Below are 19,222 nucleotides of genomic sequence, written 5' to 3'. Positions count from 1 at the left end.
GATTAACTGAGATGTCAGCTTTTAGTGATAATAAAGGAAGTGCTGCTCGCATTCTGCTATGCCAAACCATACACGCAGCAGCCCATGCTTGCTTTTCTGTTAAAAATAACAGTGGTTTAATGTTGATGCTTAGCCTAAATAACAAATATTTTATCTGGAGCGTTTATGCTGGTATGCTGTGGCGCTTAAGAGATATTACAGAACCATTTTATGTAAATTTCTTCGATGTACTGAAAAAAAATCTATATAGATTACTTTTATGCGGGCTTTTGCGGGCGGGAGCGGGACAAAACATGAATGTCGCGGGTGGGAGCGGGACCAGATAAGATATATTTCTGCGGGAGCGGGACAGAATCTTGCGGGAGCGCAGGTCTCTACATCAAACTACGCCTTTGTCTATTTGTTTATTTTGAAAACGCGCCCTCCAGTGGCGAAAATTACATATTGTGCCTTTAATTAACTTGGAATTGTACAAAAGATACCAAAACATTATGGCCATGTTAGGTATTATGAAATGTTTATGTATTTTCTAATTCTAAATCTACTCTATATGCACCTATGCCAAAACAAACATTTTTTTTAAACAATGGTTCTATTTAATATTGATATGAGGAAGAAAAAAAAAAACTATACCCAAATCCAGATTTTTTGTCAAAGTTTCTAGCATAATCCAACATTCCTTCTTAAGTTCATAACTAAATGCTATTAAAAAGACAACCTGGTCTTTTCAAACTCGGATAACAAAATAGGATGAATTTTAAAAGAATAGTTCACCCAAAATGGATATTTACTCACCCTCAGGTCATTCAAGATGTAAATTAGTTTGTTTCTTCATCGGAACAGATTTGAAGAAATTTAGCATTACATCACTTGCTCACCAATGGGTCCTCTGCAGAGACATCAGAGGATGGACTTTTTTTTACTGGAGGAAGCATTATTATGGATTGACTGGTGTTTTGGCCAGAAGCAATGGTTTAAGTTAAAACAACGAATTCATTTATACCAGCTATTTGGTCTCTCATTCTTACATCACACATTCAGTGCAGAGGATCAATTAGTGAACAAGCGATATACTGCTAAATTTCTCCAAATCTGTTCTGATGAAGAAAAAAACTTATCTACATCTTGGATGGCCTGAGGGTGAGTAAATTTTCAGCAAATTTTCATTTTTGGTTGAACTATTTCTTTACATAAAAAAAGAAAGAAACATGACAGTAAAATAAAGCTATGTTGCCATTTATTATTTATTATCGAACTTACTATAATGGTGTTGAAGCCAGCTACAGAGAGGGCATTCCAAATGCTGTACCCATGTACCAATACAATTATGCATACTTATTCACTTACAAGAAATTAATTGCACTAGTTAATGTACGCATAACGTACATGCGGTTTCCCTTTTAACACTGACATCAGGAGGAGAGGTGCGGGAACACTAAGAATATATATATATAAGGCATTTGAGGAATATTTTCTGACATAGCCAGAAGGTTTCAGATGGAATGTGAAGTGAAAATAGTTCCAGCACATCTCCGACATAAAATGTTTGCATGAGTTAGATTTCTCCAAAAGTCTTCAAACAATTTCTCCCAAGACTATAGTACGACAAAAAAGGGAAGAAAAATGTTGGTCATCTTAAGGCAATTTTTGGCAATTTGTTTTGTTTTACACCTCAAACAGAAGTGCCTTGCTTCAGCTCTCCATCACCCTCCTGAAAAACAAAGAACATAAACAACGTTAACACAGGCATGCAGCTATTTGTCCTATACACTTTTATTAATTTGTATGATATTTGTACCTCTTCTCGCAGTTGATCCTGCAGGGTCCTGACTTGCTCTTTCTCTTTGGAAAGTTGGTCCTGACTGTTTCTTAGCAGTTGTTGGAGTTTGGTGGCTGCCTGGCCCAAATCTTTGGTCATCTTTCGCTCCTTCTCTAGACACTCCTAAAACAAAGTCATGAGCATTAGGGATTTACATAGAAACTCACTTCTAACAGTTAAACAAGAAACATTTTAGATAAAGCTCTTCCAGTATGCATGGACAAAGTCATAAATAAAAGTGCTAATTTTTTATTGCCATGTAATAAGGTAAATAAAATACATAAAAATAAACTTATTACAATAACAACTACATAAGATCTTCAGTTTAAATTTAAAAGTGCTTAATCATTGCATAATTTCTGAGTGATTTGACACTTTTTCTCTTCTTTCCTTCTATCAAAAGCAAACTCAAGAATAATAAGATTTACAAAGTTTTAATAATAATACCCAAGTGAACTGTACACAATTTAAAGGGTTAGTTCACCAAAAAATGAAAATTCTGTCATTAATTACTCACCCTCATGTCGTTTCAAACCCGTAAGACCTCCGTTCATCTTCGGAACACAAATTAAGATATTTTTGATGCATCATTCCCATGAGCTCTCTGACCCTCCCATTGACAGCAAGGGTACTACCACGATCAACGTCCAGAAACGTAGCAAGGACATCGGTAAAATAATCCATGTGACATCAGGAGTTCAACCGTAATTTTACGAAGCTACGAGAATAGTTTTTCTGCACAAAGAAAACAAAAATAACGACTTTATTCAACAATTTGTCTCCTCCGCGTCACCCTGGCGCCATTTTGGAGAGTATCTACTGAACGTAAACAACATATGCTATTCTGTGTCAGCTGCGTCATGTGGATATGTTGTTTACGTTCAGATAAAAGAGCAATGTAGACAACGTATCCGCATGACGCAGCTGACACAGAATAGCATACGTTGTTTACATTGTTGAATAAAATCGTTATTTTAGTTTTCTTTTGCACACAAAAAGTATTCTCGTAGCTTCGTAAAATTCAGTCAGACAGCTTTTAGATTCCATCAAAAATATCTTAATTTGTGTTCCGAAGATGAATGGAGGTCTTACAGGTTTGGAACAACATGAGGGTGAGTAATTAATGACAGAATTTTCATTTTTTGGTGAACTATCCCTTTAACAAGACATTACATAAATAAATTGATAAATAAATACATACATAAAATAATATACAATCTTTCAAACTGATATTTGATAAAAGTTCTAATATTTTCTCTAGAGAAATGTTTTTTAAAAATATCCACTCATTTACTTTGAGAAAAACATTTCCACAGTACCACTTTAACAGTCAAGGAACACCTACAAAAAGCATGAAAAGGCAATTCTTCTCCTTTCAATAAATACACACGGGCAAGTCTTGTGTGACCAGTTCTACATCTTGTAAATACAGTTTGGACATTTCTATTTTCAAACCAAAACCAATGATTAGATCTTTAATTTATAACTGGATTCATTGGTATTTGACATTGTCATTCCCAGCTGAAGTGCTTTCTTAGCAGCTTAAAAGAAGAAAAAAAAAGGAGAAAACACACATTATACTGGTTATCAGCTTTTCAAAGTTCAAAAATACCTTCAGCTGAACAACATCCTCCATGGCTGCAGCGTCTCCAGCTGACTTCATCTGTTCTAGATGGCTCTGAAGCTGTTTTTTGAGGGCTTCCTGAGCCTATAAAGGATGGAATAATGCGTTTAATGAATAACATGTTTTTAGAAATCTAGACGAAACAAGATCTTGAACACCACTGTACCTGCTCCACTTCTGCAGAGAGCTGCTGGTTTAGAGCCTGTTCACCTTGCAGTTTTTCCAGCGTCTGCTCCAGCTGAGCCTGGACCTGACCAAACCAACAATACCACCCAAGTAGATAGGTTATTGCTAATCCATGAACTACTGCAAACCTTTCCATGCCAGCCAACACAAGAGCTGCATTAGTGCACAATGCATCCAGAAAATGAGAGTGAAAACAAGCATAAAATCATACAAAAATAGTAGGATCTTCAAAGAAGTACGAGTTTGTGTTGTACAAATGTTAGTGGTTAAAAAAGGTAAGTGACGGATAGAACCCGAGCGCAGATATTCAGAGATGAAAACAGGCGCCTGGGTTAACAGAAGCTGCTAAAACAAAATGCTGAAATATGAATGGTTAGTATTATGAGTAAAACATCCCCTCATTGGCAGAACTGGATAGGGAGAATAACATATGGCACATAAACATAGCCTCTTGTACAGGGTAAAATCATCTCAATGTGTAGAGTGAAATGCACTATGTAAATAAATTTGACAACTTTTCTATGGATATTTTGGCATACAGACTGTCTCATAACATAATCAGCAATGTAAGCAGTATTCCAGTCAACCATTTTTGGAAAACTTATTCTATAGGCATTGATAGGTTTTGAGAAACAGCCATAGTTAGTACTGAAAAATCTATCTAAAACTGCCAAGTGAGGTGCAGGGTGCTTTTCTGTGTCGCACCCTAACCTGACACTCCTCCGCCTCAGGCTGCCCGTTCTCTGCCACTCCCTGAGCTCGCTTTGTCACGTCACTCAGTTGCTGCCCGACCTGGAAATAAAGGCTGTCACTCAACAAAACCAACTTTGTTTAATTTCCTTGGCAAAATCTCCTGTTTGGCACATGATTGTGGGTAAAAAAAGAATAGTAGGTGTAAACCTGTAGCAAATGCTTCGGACTTCAAGAGAAACCAACCTGTGAAAGCTCCTCCCTCTGCGTCTGTATCTCCTTCTGGGCCGCACTCAGCTGTCTTTCTGATTCTGCTAAAACTTGCTTCAACTGAAAACAAACAAAATGAACTGTTAAGTGGCAGAGCAGGACTAGATCTCAAGATCTTTTCACAACCATGTCAGATGTTAAAACAACCTCTTTACACAGGCAAAACCATTATAAAAAAAAAAAATAAATCAAATAAAATGCACTGAATGACTGACTAATATGGCTTTGTTTTGCTTTTGTACCTCATATTGTGTTTTAGTGAATAAGCCTTTAGGCAGGAGTGTGCACTCACGTGTGTTATCTCTTCAGATTGACTCTGGCTGTCAGTGGACACTGACTGGAGCTGTTTCTCAAATTGGGCCTCGAGCAACATCACTTTCTCTTCCAGCTGCACGGGGGGAAAATAGATAGATACAGAATACAGATTGAATGACAATTTCAGGTGAGAAAATGAGGAATATTGAGTGCCATTAAAATGTACTTCTTTATATACAGTGCCGTGAAAAGGTTTTTGCCCCCTTCCTGTTTTTTAAAGGTTTTGCATATTTGTCACACTTAAAAGATTCAGATCATCAAACAAATTTTAATATTACACAAAGATAATGCAATTAAATACAAAATGCAGTTTTTAAATGATGATTTCATTTATTAAGGAAAAAAAGCTGTCCAAACCTACCTGGCCCTACGTGAAAAATTAATTGCCCCCTCCTGTTAAATCATGAAAGAACTGTGATTAACCACATTATTTTAGAAAGCCGAGTTAAATTTCACTAGCCATACCTAGGCCCGATTACTGCCAGACCTGTTGAATCAAGAAATCACTTAAATAGAACCTGTCTGACAAAGTGAAGCATGCTTAAAAGAGCAACACATCATGTTGCGATCTAAAGAAATTCAAAAACAGATGAGAAACAAACTAGTTGACATGTATCAGTCTGGAAAAGGTTATAAAGCCATTTCTAAGGCTTTAGGACTCCAGTGAACCACGATCAGAGCCATTATTCACAAATGGAGAAAACTTGAAACAGTGGTGAACCTTCCCAGGAGCAGCCTGCCTACCAAAATTACTCCAAGTAATGACGACTCATCCAGGAGGTCATAAAAGAACCCAGAACAACATCTAAAGAACTGCAGGGCAATTACTTTTTCACGTAGTGCCAGGCAGGTTTGGACAGCTTTTTTCCCTTAATAAATGAAATCATTATTTCAAAACTGCATTTTGTATTTACTCGGGTTATCTTTGTGTAATATTAAAATTTGTTTGATGATCTGAATCATTCAAGTGTGACAAAAATCCAAAAAAAAAAAAAAAAAACAGGAAGGGGGCAAAAAAGTTCACACACCACTGTACACTTGGGTTCAAACTTCTAAGGTAGCATACACCAGACAATAAACAAATTGTGGAAAATCTACCAGGATAACCTACATACTGAATCTGTTAAAAAATTCCTTAGTCTTTCCTTTCTGTGACGTTTTGGCCTGGAGGAAAGCTACAGGAGTCTACAATGAATTAAATGCCAGTAAATTTGCTACTCACATTTAATTAAATCATAACTTAACATAACATTTAAAAGGCTGTGTCACAATTCCCTTATTTCAGTTATCAAGTGTAAAATTTGATAACTGAAATAAGGGACTTTTAAAGACTTTTACGACCTTAAATTTGAGTTTTTAAGGACCCACGAAGACCTTGCATATAAATGGTTAAATTTGCTCAGTGGAGAAAAAGTAATTTGAATGTAAATCAATAATAAATGAGAATGCATTAGTTGAGTCCTAATATGAAATATTTAATATATTAATAATACTTTATTTTCTTAGTCACTGGATTTTTCAGTTTATGATTTATTTATAGAGCCTGACACATTTTTGCACTCTGTAACACTCATCTTTTGTATTCCTATAGTGTCCTGCTGTACAAAAACTCATTTCCACAGGTGAAATCTGTACCTGTTGGGTTCTCTGGTTCTCCTCTCTCAAGCTCTCTGTTGTCTCTTCTAATTCCTGCACCTTTTTGAGTGCCTACATAAAATGACAGATTGAAAACATAAAATGACAGACAAACTCTCACACTCGCTTTCACTTGGAGGTGGTATGACCCTCCAAATTCCCCCTGAAATATTATGAGCGTTTTCCATAACACTTGGATAACAAAATCATAACCAAAATATATATTTTCTATAATCAAAGAAAAATGAATAAAGTCTTCTTCATTATTATAGTACTTACACTATGTCTGCAGATTTATATGTGTGTGTGTTAATACAGTGAATAAACCCTACCATTCTCAGTTTCTCCTCTGACTCTATTATCTGGGTCTTCCACACTTTCTCCTCCTCCTCTACACTCTTCTGAAGTGTTTTCAGCATCCCCTCCTAAACAACATCAGGAAACAAATCCGGCTCGATCACATTCTCATTAAGGCTTTGCTGAAACAGATTCTTGGTGTATAATCTCACCGTCTCAGCCAGTACGCTCCTGTACTGTTCACACTCAGACTGTAATGTGCACTGACTCTCCTGGGCTGTCTGTAGTTTCCCCATTATCTCCTAATAATAAAAACAGCATTGTAGTAACTACAAATATGCCTTACATCCCCAGTAGGGGACAACAAAGAGCCACATTAAGATGATTATCGCACAAGACCACAAACCACAGTACACTTACCACCATCTCTGTGCTTTGCTGGGATTCTTGGCTCTGTTGCTTTTGATTTAACATCTCTTGTGCTTTCACAGCAAAGTCTTGCAGCCAATTGGTCTGAAGAAAGAGAATGAGAGACTCAGGATTAGCTAGCATTCAAAGTGTATCAAGTGTATCAAGTATGCTACCATTCAGAGGTTGGGGGGTCACTACGATTTTTTTTTATATAAGATTTTTTGATTTAGATTATTTTTTTTATATACAAAATTGATTAAAAAAATATAAATAAAACATTTATTGAGCACCAAAATCATCATATTAGAATGAACTGAAGGATCATGTGACACTGAAGACTGGAGTAATGCATACTGAAAATTCAGCTTTGCCATCACAGGAATACATTAAAATTGTAAAAATATTAATATAGAAAACAGTTATTTTAAATTGTAATCTATTTCACATTATTACAGTTTTTACTGTAATTTTGATCAAAGAAATGCAGCCTTGGTGAACAAACTTTTGAATGATACTGTATGTATAGAGGGACTGATGTTATGCGTTTTTGCTTTTCCAAAACACACCAATATTACAAGTGGATCCAAAAACAAAACTGAGAAATGAAACCACAAGAAAACTGAAATCCTAGACACCTGCGTTGTCTCTATGTTGAAGTGTGGGAAAAGAGAATGAAGAACTTCTTTGGTCTCAGCCTGGACAGATTTCAGCATGTCCTCCAAACTTTCCTGTAACAACATTATATGCTCAGTGACAGCTGAACGCAATATTCACATTAACACCTCTAAAACCAACAAAAATGCAACTCTAAGCACAGAAATTCAACAAAAAAAATTTTTAATCTTCTGTCTTAGTTAAAAGCGGAGACACTGGAATAAATAGTGGATTAACATGAAACATAAATGATTTGAGGTTTCTTTAAAACTAAAAACTGTTGAGTAAAATGATGACCCTTAACACTTCTTTTATCTGTCACCATTTTTACACACACAGAAAAACCTATATATGGTTCTTTAAAAGTCCTGAAATAGAAATGGAAGAACACTACAACATTCTGCTTTGTACTGCAAGACCATATACCCAGCTGACATGAGATAAAATGTGTGCCTACGCATGTTTTATGAATCACTGTGTACATGTAAGATAATGACAAGCACGTCCACAGTTGTCTCAGTTCGCTACTTACGCAACTCTTGCCTTGTGACTGATTTAGTTCCTTGAGCTGCTGCACTTCCTGTTGTAGTGATGTCACTAGGCTCTCTTTTTCAGTGACACTGAAAAACATTATAAAAGCCACTTGGCTTTTGTGGAGGAAGACACTTATCACAGAATGGTGTTAATGTGGGTGGCTGACAGGAGCATATACATGCAGTGGCCTTCAGTAAGACTGAATATGTACCTTTTATGTAGTGACTCCAGCTTGGCTGTGCTGTCTGCCAGCTGTAAATGAAGGGTGCATTATTAGAAAATGGTGCGTTGTTTTAAATTAACAAATGATGCACTTTAGCTTTAAAAGTCAAACATACTAATATAGAATAACAGTGAAGTCTCACTTACTTTAGTGTCATACTGTTCTTTACACTGCTTCATCTCTTCTTCAAACAGAGCCACCCGAGACTCTCTTTCTTTCAAACTACAGAAACAGGAAGAAGAGAGCATATGGCATTAAATCTTAATAAGAGAATGAGAAAAACACATGAATTTGAAGCTGTTGTTTGCATCACAAATGACGCATACCTGTTTTGAAGCTGTTCCAGCATTTCTGTGTTTTCAAGCTAGAAATAATAATAATTAAAAAATGGGATTAATGGTTAAGTCTAAATTGAACGATTGTTTGAAGTGTGAGGGTTTGCATATGATAAACTTACTCTGGTGAGGTCTGAACTTTTTTCTTTAACCTGTTGGAGCTCTCCCTGGAGAGTTGCTATTTGGTCATCCTTTTCTTTAATGCTTCAATTCAAAGGAAAAGATCAAAAACATTTAAATCATTCAAATCAACTACTGAAATGTATTAATGAAGCATCAGAAAACATCCTTATTGTACCTGTGCTGCAACTGCTGCACCTTTGTTGTGTTATCCACCTGAAGAGGACATGTGATTGGTTCAAATAAGGTAGCACAACAAATCACATGCTTTACACATTAAAAGTCAAAGTTACTAATGAAATACTAAAATGAGCTGAAAATGTCTAAAAAGCAGTATGTTCGGCTTCACCTGATTGGCGATGATGTTTTTGAGTTGGATCAGTTCCTCTTCTTTCTCCTTCAGGCTAGAGATTAAACAATCAATGTGAATTCATGTCCAACAAATGTTAGCTGTAAAGCTGATACATTTATTGATGCATTTTTTTTTTGTTTAATTGTACTAAAATTGTATGACTGTTATGCAAAAAACAAGAAAATTTGTCACTGGAGAACAAATAAACATTTCATCATCATCTGAAAACAAGTCTTATCAACTTACACAATTTTTGCGTCTCAAGCAAATATGGCCTTTTATCTTACCTACTCTTTGCTTGCTCCAGTTCAGCCATCGAAGCCTGTAAATATTACACATGCAAATGACCTCACAACCATATATTTCATAATTTACATAATGTTTAACAAACTTGAACCCATTTATTCAATTTGACACATCTCAGAAAGCAGAATGTCACCTCTGAATTGTGGTTCTGTTCTTTGTTTTGGCTCGCCTCCAGCAGTTTCAGCTGGCTCTGCAGACTCTCCGACTGTCCAGTCCGCTCTTTCATTTCCGCCTCCATACTGGCCACACGAGCTTGAGCCTCTGAAACATTGCAGTGACGAAGAGAACTCATATTTCTAATTACTAATTCATAACTTCGCTAATGCTTTTGTCCAAAGCGACATATAGTACACAAGAAACCTGATGTTAAGCGTTTTGTTAGAGGACACATTGTGGGTACTGCAAGCATTATACCTGGCCTGATTTGCAGCTCAGATCTAACCAACTTTTTCAGTTATAAAGAAATGTTTTTAAAGCAGACTGAATCTTGTGGTTCTACAGAGTGCATCCTTGCTTAAGAACCAAGTGGGTACTGACCTGCTAGAGCAGTGGTGTCTTTCTGAGCTTGTTCAAGCTGTGTCTGAAGGCTGTTTCTGCTGCTCTGGGTCAGTCTGAGCTCCTCACTCACTTCCTCCAGACGCTTCTGCAGGGCCTGTTCACTGCTCACCCAGTTCGCCTGCAGGGGACAAAGCATGAAAACAGAAAACAATTCAGATTTGGCCGCACAACGCCACTAAATTCGGAGTCTTTATGAACCAAATAGGTGATATCTCATAAACAGTAGAGTACAGTGCTAGCAACACCAAGGTCATAGGTTCGATACCTAGGGAAAGCAAGAACTGATAAAACGTGTACCTTGAATGCAATCTAAGTCGCTTTGGATGAACACAATGGACCATAACCACCTAAAATTTTTAAACACCTAAAAACAGTAGCCACAATTTTGTGTTCAGATATGATAAACAACATTCAAACAGTTTAACTTTTTTTGGAGGGAGGCAACGTAAATTAAATTTATTTTATGTCCTAATGTTTTAGACTAATTTCTAACAGGGAACTAACATAACATAGGAACATTGAATCTCTTCGTGTTCGATTACTCAGAGATTATATCAAAACCTTACAAAAAATAAGACTTCTCATAAGGTTGCTCTACACAAAAAAAATCTATTTAGATCACTGACTCACACTCTCCAGACATTACCCATGTCTCTCCTAAGCCAGTGCACCGTCTAGATGCTTAAAATGGGCTCAGGACACACTTCAACACAAGGCTGCTTTTTATTCAGCGTCTTTGGTTTGTAGCAGAGGATTAGCGAAGAGACGTTTTATCTGTGTTTCCAGTATGAATAATCAGATACTTCTGCCTGAAACTGTACTGCTCAGGCAGGCTCACATTCCAGATCGCTCGAAGAAGCGCTTCTCTCTAGTGTGGGCCATGTTCCAAACCACAGAGCACTGCTGAGTGATCAAACTGGCAATCAAATGTTCTGCCAGCATGTGAACAATCCCATTAGTAGAGGCACCAGCACTGGGGGGTCAAAGCCTCAACTTTACCAGCAAGCCTAGTCAAGCTTCTTAAATACACACACTGATTGCAAGAAACCAAGTTTGTCTACCTGCGGATGTGGCTAAACAGCCCAGCGAGAGGTAGCAGAAAGCTCTAATGAGGCTGGTGCTTATGCTGGGCGATGTTTTATAAGAATTAGAGTGGCATTTTGAACTCTTTCATAAGAGGCATCACAAAACTAACTACAACTCAGCAAACTAAACAACAGGAATGATTGGTGTCTGTGGTGCAAAGAAGGGTGAGTATCTGACCTGCAGCTGGATCAGTTGTTTCTCAGCCAAGGCAGCTTTAGATTCCAGATTTTTCCTGAGCTGTTCGTCAGCCTGCAAGGCTTCGTTCTTCTCCACCAGCTCCTTATTCAGTCGAATGCAGTCCTGATGCAGTTTGGCCAATTCAGCATTTTGTCTAATGGATAAAAAAAAAAAATTACCATTCTGGACAACACAGTGTAGTTGTCATCATAACCAGTGGCAATCATCAACAACCCACATGAAGACATTTTTACGGCTGCTTGGATACTACTGTTGCAATCTTATTGGTCAAAAGTTTTGATCATCCAGGTGTCTCTGATATAAAGCAATGTTTGTCACTATTGTGATTATTGGGTTTGGCAGGAGCTGTAGGTTCATACTTGCTCTCCATCTGACTGGTGGCTTGGTTAAGCGCATCTCTGAGGATAGAGTTCTCCTGCTGTAAACGGGCCAGCTGAGCATTAGGGCCTTTCTCCAGCTGGTCCTGGAGAGCCAAGATCTAAGGAGGAGCAGAAAGGGCTTAGGCACGTCACGTAAATATTAGGGCTGCCAAAGCCCACTAATGTGATTAATTAAAAGCATCTAATCCTGTTAAATTTAATGCATTCACTTATACCTAACGTTAATGAGAATACTTTCATCTATGTTACAATGTATAACAAATAAATGCATCATTTGGAAGAAAAATAGTTTGGTCACTTCATAATTTGAGATTAACCATGGTTTTTTAGTCCTACTAAATAAATATTTTGCTAGATGTCCTTGTAATCACGTGACTTTTTAGAGAGTCTTGCTACCATGCAAGTGTACAGCAGAGAATCTCACTTTAGCATTAAGTTGCTGAGTCTCAGCAAGGTGGTCTTGATAACTGGCCTGCATGCGTGCTTGCAGCGCGATAATGTCCTGCTCTCGTTTACTCAGCTGAGAGCTCAGCCTGGTCTCTACAGACGCCACCTTTGACTTCTCCACAGAGAGCTCCTATACAACAAACATAAATCATATGCAGGTCATGATCTGGCATGAAAACAGGCCATCAAAATACTTGTGGCTTCTAGTTGAAGGGTTGTGTAGAGCTGGTAAAAAAATTTGTAGACAACCATTCAAAAAGTTTTTTTTTTGCTTGAAAGAATTTATTACTTTATATTCAACTAGGACTCATTAACTGATCAAAAGTAATTATTGTTTTCAATATTACCAACCCCGAACTTTTGAATGGTAGTGTAGGTTTAAACCTTGGCACTATCACCATCAGACCAAAGCAAAATATTTAATCAAGAGACTGGGCAGTTTTCCCCTATTAGAGTCCATATAAGGCTTAATGCGTGTGCACATATCAAACTTTTCCTAATTTGTATGTGATTATTTTTTAGACTGCCATGAGTGTTTCAGGCCTCACTTTAGTCAAATCCCTCAGTCGGCTTTTAACAGCTGCTGAGTCCTCCTGCTCGGCTGCCAGCTGCTTGTCTCGTTCTTCCAGCTGTTTCTTCAGCACAACTACTGGATCACTCTTCTGTGTGGCCTATAAACATGCATAAAACTCTGTTTAGTCAAACTGCTTGGTTGAGTTTAAATAAAGTGATAGAAAGTGAAAGAACACTCATTTAACAATATAAAACAAGACATACAAAAAGATTTTAGGAAGTTGCCCATACCTTGTGCCATGTGTCCTGAACAATGCCAGCCTTATCAGACAGAATCTCAATGAGCTGCTGGGCCTCTCCTTCAGTGAACACCGTAATCCTTACCGTGGAAAGCAGGGCCTTGTAGGGCAAGTACAGTGGACTGTCCGCAGGGTCTGCAGCCACCGCTAGAGAGAAAGAAACAAAAAACAGAACATTTATTAAGGTTATGCCCAAGAAAAAAAGATAGAAAACTGCTATCCACTCAGAAAACACAGTTACATCCTTTTGGAGTGCCAGTGTCATTCTGTATTTGAGAGACGCTAAATCAGAAAGCTAAGAAGTGCTCTGTGGCAAAACCGTCTCTGGTCGCAGCAGGGTGTCCACTAAACTAAACGAATTGTGTTTATGAGTGAATTCTCCAAATCATTTTATTACACTCCTAAACATTCCCTAAACACCCACACAAAGATCTACAGCATCCAATCAAACATGTTGAGAACAGCAGAGTCATAAAATAAAACATACAGACCAAAACAAGTGCAGCTTCCAGAGAATAACGTGTACAATACAGTTAACTGAAAGCTTGTACAGAGGTGTGTGTATGCACTTTCATGGAGCAGCAGAGGCAAAAGTATTGTTTGAACAGGGCCAAGAGGGCTGTGCTTCGTGAAGAGGAGTGGAATTCTGGGTGCATGGAAACGCACCTGTGTGCTGCCACAAACTCTCTGCTTTTTCCCATGGCCAAAGCAGAGCAATACCTCATCACAAGCAAGTGGAAAATTCATAAGGACTGACTCTGTGTGCATGCATAAAAGGAGTTCAAAAGAGTCTGAGAAAGAAATGTTTGACCACATAAAAAAAAATACCTACAGTAGTAATGAGACATGACCAGAGTTATTTTATTATCATTTAATAGATTAAAGTATTTATACATTAAAAAAAATGTACATTTTGATTTATTTTTTACTTTAAGTTCTAGTGATTTGGTTAGTAATTTTTATTAGTTTTTCTCTATTTAGTTTTGGTAAATCTATTGCATTTCTACTTTTAGTAATTTTACTACAACTTAACATGTTAGCTAACTAAAATTGTTTTTTTATATTTTATTTTAATTTACATAAAAAAATTTTATTATTAGTTTTACTTGATAACAACACTGAAAGGTTGACTATTCTAGCAATAAATTAACTAAAGCGTTAGGTTGAGCGATTTATCTAGATTTTTTTAGTGGTATTGCTCTATTTTGTGTTGTGACTAGTCGATTTTGACAATATGTAGTTTTTCACATCTCTAGTTGACACAGTGAGCAAAAAAGCGAGAAAGAAAGGCACAGAGAATAAAGTGAAGTCAAAATTATGCATAACATCATAAGAAATCAAGGGCAAGGCAGAATGTGAAACTGTTATTAAATGAAACTCAAACTATGTGCTTAAGAGCCTGTGAACTAGCACACACACGTGCATGAAAACCAGCACAAGAGCAGAAGAATGCAGCTCACTGCCTCCAATCCCCTGTGAGTAGCACTTCAGACAGAAACCCACTCGGTGCTCTCTGCAACCAATCAGAGCCAACATCAGCAAATAAGGAGTAGTGCAATTCCAACACCCCGCCCACAAAGGAAATAGAGCACATCAGCGCTATTTGTCAGAAGAAACAATCCAGACGGTACTCTGAACGAGATGACTGACATCAGGAAGTGACACGTATACGTATATAAACTTACGAGTCAGCCACTTCACATATACCATATTTTCAGGTTTTCCAGGCTCCACTTGGAGGTTTATTACATGTAGATGTCATCTGTGTGGTCTAGCTAAAACAATTTTATCTCTGTGTATTTAAGGGTCTGGCAAACCAATCAGAAGTATCCTGTTATTGCACACTGAGGCCATACTTCATTTAAGACATACCTGGATTGAATATATTCATTTGGACTGGCTTTTTTAAAAATTACAGGTCTAACATTAGCATCTGCTACACTTCAGAAAAATTAAACTGCATTCTCCTGATAATGTACAATTACAAAATAAATAAATAAATAAAAGTATAAATATAAATACTATATATATAATAATAAATATAAATACAACATATAATAAATACATAATAATTACATGTAACATTAAGTATCTATAAACATAAAAGAAAAGAAATATTTTCAATATTAATCTTTATTAATATGTAATAAAGATATTAAAGATGTACAAACAGAGAATGTGGGAATGAAAGGAAAACATTGGCACTCAAATTCAAACTCCATGTTTGCAGAGCACATACAAAAATCATTTGTCATGGATCAGACAAATATGAATATGAAAAAATGGCAAATCCTTCAAAATTAATGTTAACCTAATATAATCACTAGGTTAAAGCATTAGAGAGTCATTTTTTAGCTGCAGTCTAGTGCCTATGAAGACTGTAATGTAAGCATTCATTTTCAGCAGCACCTGTTAGTCCTTCAATGTAGCAAAAGAAAGACAAGGAGGAGGAATAGGAAACAGAGTAATAGACAAACTATGACTCCTGAGGTTTGATGATACCTTAGTGCATCCTACTGACTACCACTGAAAGCTACTTTTATTAATAATAATATTATTGTTAATTATTATGCCAATTAAGAGAAATGTCTAAAAATGTACAGTTGCAAAGAGAAACAGGAAGGGGCAGCCTCCTCCACTTCCTTTAGGTCTGTGCAGCCCGCCTAGTAATAATCTGACCACTTAATATAGGTGATTTTGTGGAGATAATAGCATACCTGTCTCTGACTTCTTCTTGGAACCTCCTTTCTTCTTGGCTGGAGCATCCTGTTTGGGCTCTTCTGCTTTGGCCGGCACAGCAGTTGCTGAGACAGCTTTCGGAGTACCCACTGGAGGCACTGCCATGACGGGAACCTTTTTGGTCACCATCTCCAATGGAGCTACAGATTTGGGCTGAATCTCAGCAGAAACAGGCTCTGCTTTGGCTTTCTTCTTCCTCTTTTCCTTAGGAGATGGGGCAGGCGGAGCATCTTCGGGAGCAGGACGGGAAGCAGGAGGGGTAGGACCTGCAGAAGCTTTTTGGGAAGGGGCCGGGGCCGGGGCAGGTGGACTGGGTTTTCGGTCGGGTGGAGAGGATTTCTGCACTGGGGCTGGTGGAGTGACTTTCTGGGCTGGGGCAGGTGAGGCAGCTTTCTGGGTCGGGGCATTTGAAGCAGACCTTTGGGGTGGGGCAGGCTGAGAAGATTTCTGTGTTGGGGCAGTTGGAACATCATTTTGGGTTTGGGCAGGCTGAGAAGATTTCTGTGTTGAAGCAGCCTTTTGGGTTTGGGCAGGCTGAGAAGATTTCTGCGTTGGGGCAGTTGGAACATAATTTTGGGTTTGGGCAGGCTGAGAAGATTTCTGTGTTGAAGCAGCCTTTTGGGTTTGGGCAGGCTGAGAAGATTTCTGTGTTGGGGCAGTTGGAGCAGCCTTTTGGGTTTGGGCAGGCTGAGAAGATTTCTGTGTTGAAGCAGTTGGAGCAGCCTTTTGGGATGGGGCAGGTTGAGAGGATTTTTGTGTTGGGGCAGTTGGAGCAGCCTTTTGAGTTTGAGTAGATTTTTGTGCGGGGGCCGGTGGAGCAGATTTTTGTGCAGGGGCTGGTGGGGCGGCTTTCGGGTCTGGGGCAGGTGGAGCTGCTTTCTGGGCATCTGAAGCAGACTTCTGAGCGGGGGTAGGTGAAGCGGATTTCTGTGCAGGGGCAGCTGGAGCGGACTTTTGGGCTGGGGCTGGTGAAGATTTCTGGGTAGGAGGAGGTGAAGCAGATTTCTGGGCAGAGGGAGTTGGAGAGGATTTCTGGGCAGGAGGTGCTGGAGTAGACTTTTGGATAGGTGCAGCAGATTTCTGAGCTGGGGCAGGTGGAGTGGGCTTCTGAGAAGGGGTGGGTTGAGGAGACTTCTGAGCTGTGGCCTCTTGTTTAGGTACTGGTGTAGAAACTTGTTCTGGGGCTGGAGGAGTTGGAGGACTGGGCTCAGCTGGCACTTCTGTAACCTCAGGGGTGGCCTCTGACTCCAGGAGCTTCCCGTTGGGCTTATCTTCCTTTTTCTTAGCACGATTTTTTTTCTCAGCTGCCTTGTCCTTTTTCTTCTTGTCCGACCGTTGGCTGGATAGGGTCTTCCCCTGCTCCTTCAGCTGCTTGGCTATAGCTTCTTCATATGAGGTCTCCTTCATGGAAAATGTTGAGACCAGAGCAATCCCAATGGCTGAGAACACCATGAAGCCACCAAACACCACAATTCCAAGGGTCTGAGGATCGTAGATGTCCATGACTGCTAGTTTGCGTTCGGATTAAAAAGAAAAAAAGTGTAAGGTTTGGTATACTTATGTCAATAATATTTGTATATTCAAACATAATATATTCCATACATTTTAAAGCTCCATATTAAGGCAGTTAAAGCTTCCAGTAACGTAAGTCCCTCTAACCTTCAGATTATCTTTATCAAACATATTTATCGCTGTACTAGTTAAAATGTTACACCAAGCAAGGACATTATACTAAGTTGGCTTTTGAATGTTGACCTGAAGAAAAGCTTCTTCCATACAATATGCAAACACTGCATTTGGTAGAAGAGGTCCATGCAACCAAAAAAAAAAAACAAGTATAGATGTCCAAGTGTGCTACCCTCAACTTCTACTACAAAAACTTTGACGAAAAGCTGCTTCCCTACAATATGCAAACACTCTGTTTTTTTAAAAAGGAGTTATGTAAGAGAGTTTTCCATTCCACCATGTGCTGCTGTCTGCAAATTTCTATACTCTGCTGCTTCCATGGGACTCATGCCAATCTCACACTTCAAATGTGCACCAAAGCACAAATGTGTTGCAAAAAAAGCTGTGAACTTGACATATCCCAGAAGCAAGAACAATCTAGACAACTTTCAGAGCACAATAGAGGTTTAGTGGCCATCGGTAGCATGTACATTGGAATGCTAAGTTTTTGGGTAAACAGATTTGCGCATAGACTGCTCTATTTTCCATAGCCTATGTTTTCTTGTGTTGTAATATATAATGACTTGGTTGGGTGCCAATTAATTATTAGATTAGATTATACAGGAAACTTAAATGAATGAAAAAGCATAATCAATATTAGATTAAAAAATATACTGTAAGATTATTTGCATTATGTTTATACCTTGATATCCACTTATAGACTTGCTCATTTATAGTGAAATGCGCAAACAGGAGAAAATGAGGGCGGGGGGATTTTTTCTCTGAAATTTCAATGATTGTGCCTGTAAAATGTGACAGACTGTATTTATGTTGTACATTTATTTCTGTCTTACATATTTAAATGTTATAAGAAATAATCATTAATAATAGTTATTATATGGTTCATTTGCAATGACTTTACTGGGAGCCATTTAAAGAGCCAATAGGAAATTACGGGGAGATTCAACATTTGCTATGAAACTGAATTAAAAGGCTGATTCATATTAGATGAAACAGGATTTGTTCCATATTCCATATTCTCATTTGACACCTATTCATGATGTTGCTGTTCAATGAACATACAATAAGAAATCAAGGCTGAGAGTTTGTGAACCCTACAGCTATTCTTGAAGTATGAATGATCTATCAAAATTATGTTTAAACAAATTTCGGATAATTCTCACAGACATTAAAGCTGTTAGAGCCGAAATGTGTTATTTAATATACAGTTTTCTTTGCTAGCTCATAAAGGAAAAGCTGGAGTTAACGTTAACTGTGTGCCTACAACAGAGCATCACTCGAACCAAATTGTGAAGCCACTTATTATAGTCATGCTATTCGCTTCGTACCTACAATAAGATGTCTTCGACCCACTGGGCTTATGAGCTAGTTAAAGAGGGAGTAAATAAACGGGAGAAATCAACGTTTACTGCTAATAGCTACTAAAAATCTTTTAAGATTATAATGAATAACACCATAACAAAAGCTTTAAATAGCTCACCTTTTCTCGCGGCAGATTTCCGTTGGATGAATCACTCCAGGAAGAGTTTAAGCAGAAGTGATTAT

At 38.0% G+C, this 19,222-nt stretch overlaps 1 protein-coding gene across 7 annotated transcripts; it reads right to left on the bottom strand.

The window, feature by feature from the left end:
• Nucleotides 1-1,220: 1,220 nt before the first annotated feature.
• Nucleotides 1,221-19,222, bottom strand: LOC107654983 (ribosome-binding protein 1-like). 7 transcript variants are annotated; one of them, XM_016442359.1, is made up of 30 exons: nt 19,159-19,216; nt 16,715-17,512; nt 15,970-16,660; nt 13,245-13,399; nt 12,989-13,111; nt 12,418-12,570; nt 11,973-12,091; nt 11,593-11,746; nt 10,309-10,447; nt 9,905-10,032; nt 9,753-9,787; nt 9,463-9,517; nt 9,292-9,329; nt 9,116-9,197; nt 8,985-9,022; nt 8,805-8,880; nt 8,647-8,687; nt 8,434-8,521; nt 7,883-7,975; nt 7,257-7,349; nt 7,049-7,138; nt 6,872-6,964; nt 6,540-6,611; nt 4,882-4,977; nt 4,566-4,649; nt 4,335-4,421; nt 3,610-3,693; nt 3,432-3,527; nt 1,799-1,942; nt 1,221-1,711 (listed from the first exon to the last, which is right to left on the bottom strand). In XM_016442359.1, the coding sequence occupies exons 2-30, from the start codon at nt 17,492-17,494 to the stop codon at nt 1,673-1,675; spliced, it is 3,966 nt and encodes a 1,321-aa protein (XP_016297845.1). In that variant the 5' UTR covers nt 17,495-17,512; nt 19,159-19,216; the 3' UTR covers nt 1,221-1,672. The 7 variants fall into 7 exon arrangements, with proteins under 7 accessions (XP_016297845.1, XP_016297847.1, XP_016297843.1 ...); XM_016442361.1 differs by having other exon boundaries at nt 15,970-16,769; nt 17,070-17,512; XM_016442357.1 differs by having other exon boundaries at nt 15,970-17,496; nt 19,158-19,222.

Source organism: Sinocyclocheilus anshuiensis, unplaced genomic scaffold, assembly GCF_001515605.1.
Source record: "Sinocyclocheilus anshuiensis isolate Anshui unplaced genomic scaffold, SAMN03320099.WGS_v1.1 scaffold487, whole genome shotgun sequence".
NCBI classification, from domain to species: domain Eukaryota; kingdom Metazoa; phylum Chordata; class Actinopteri; order Cypriniformes; family Cyprinidae; genus Sinocyclocheilus; species Sinocyclocheilus anshuiensis.
The sequence above is the reverse complement of the archived record's forward strand: the minus strand, read 5'-3'. Positions and strand labels throughout refer to the sequence as shown.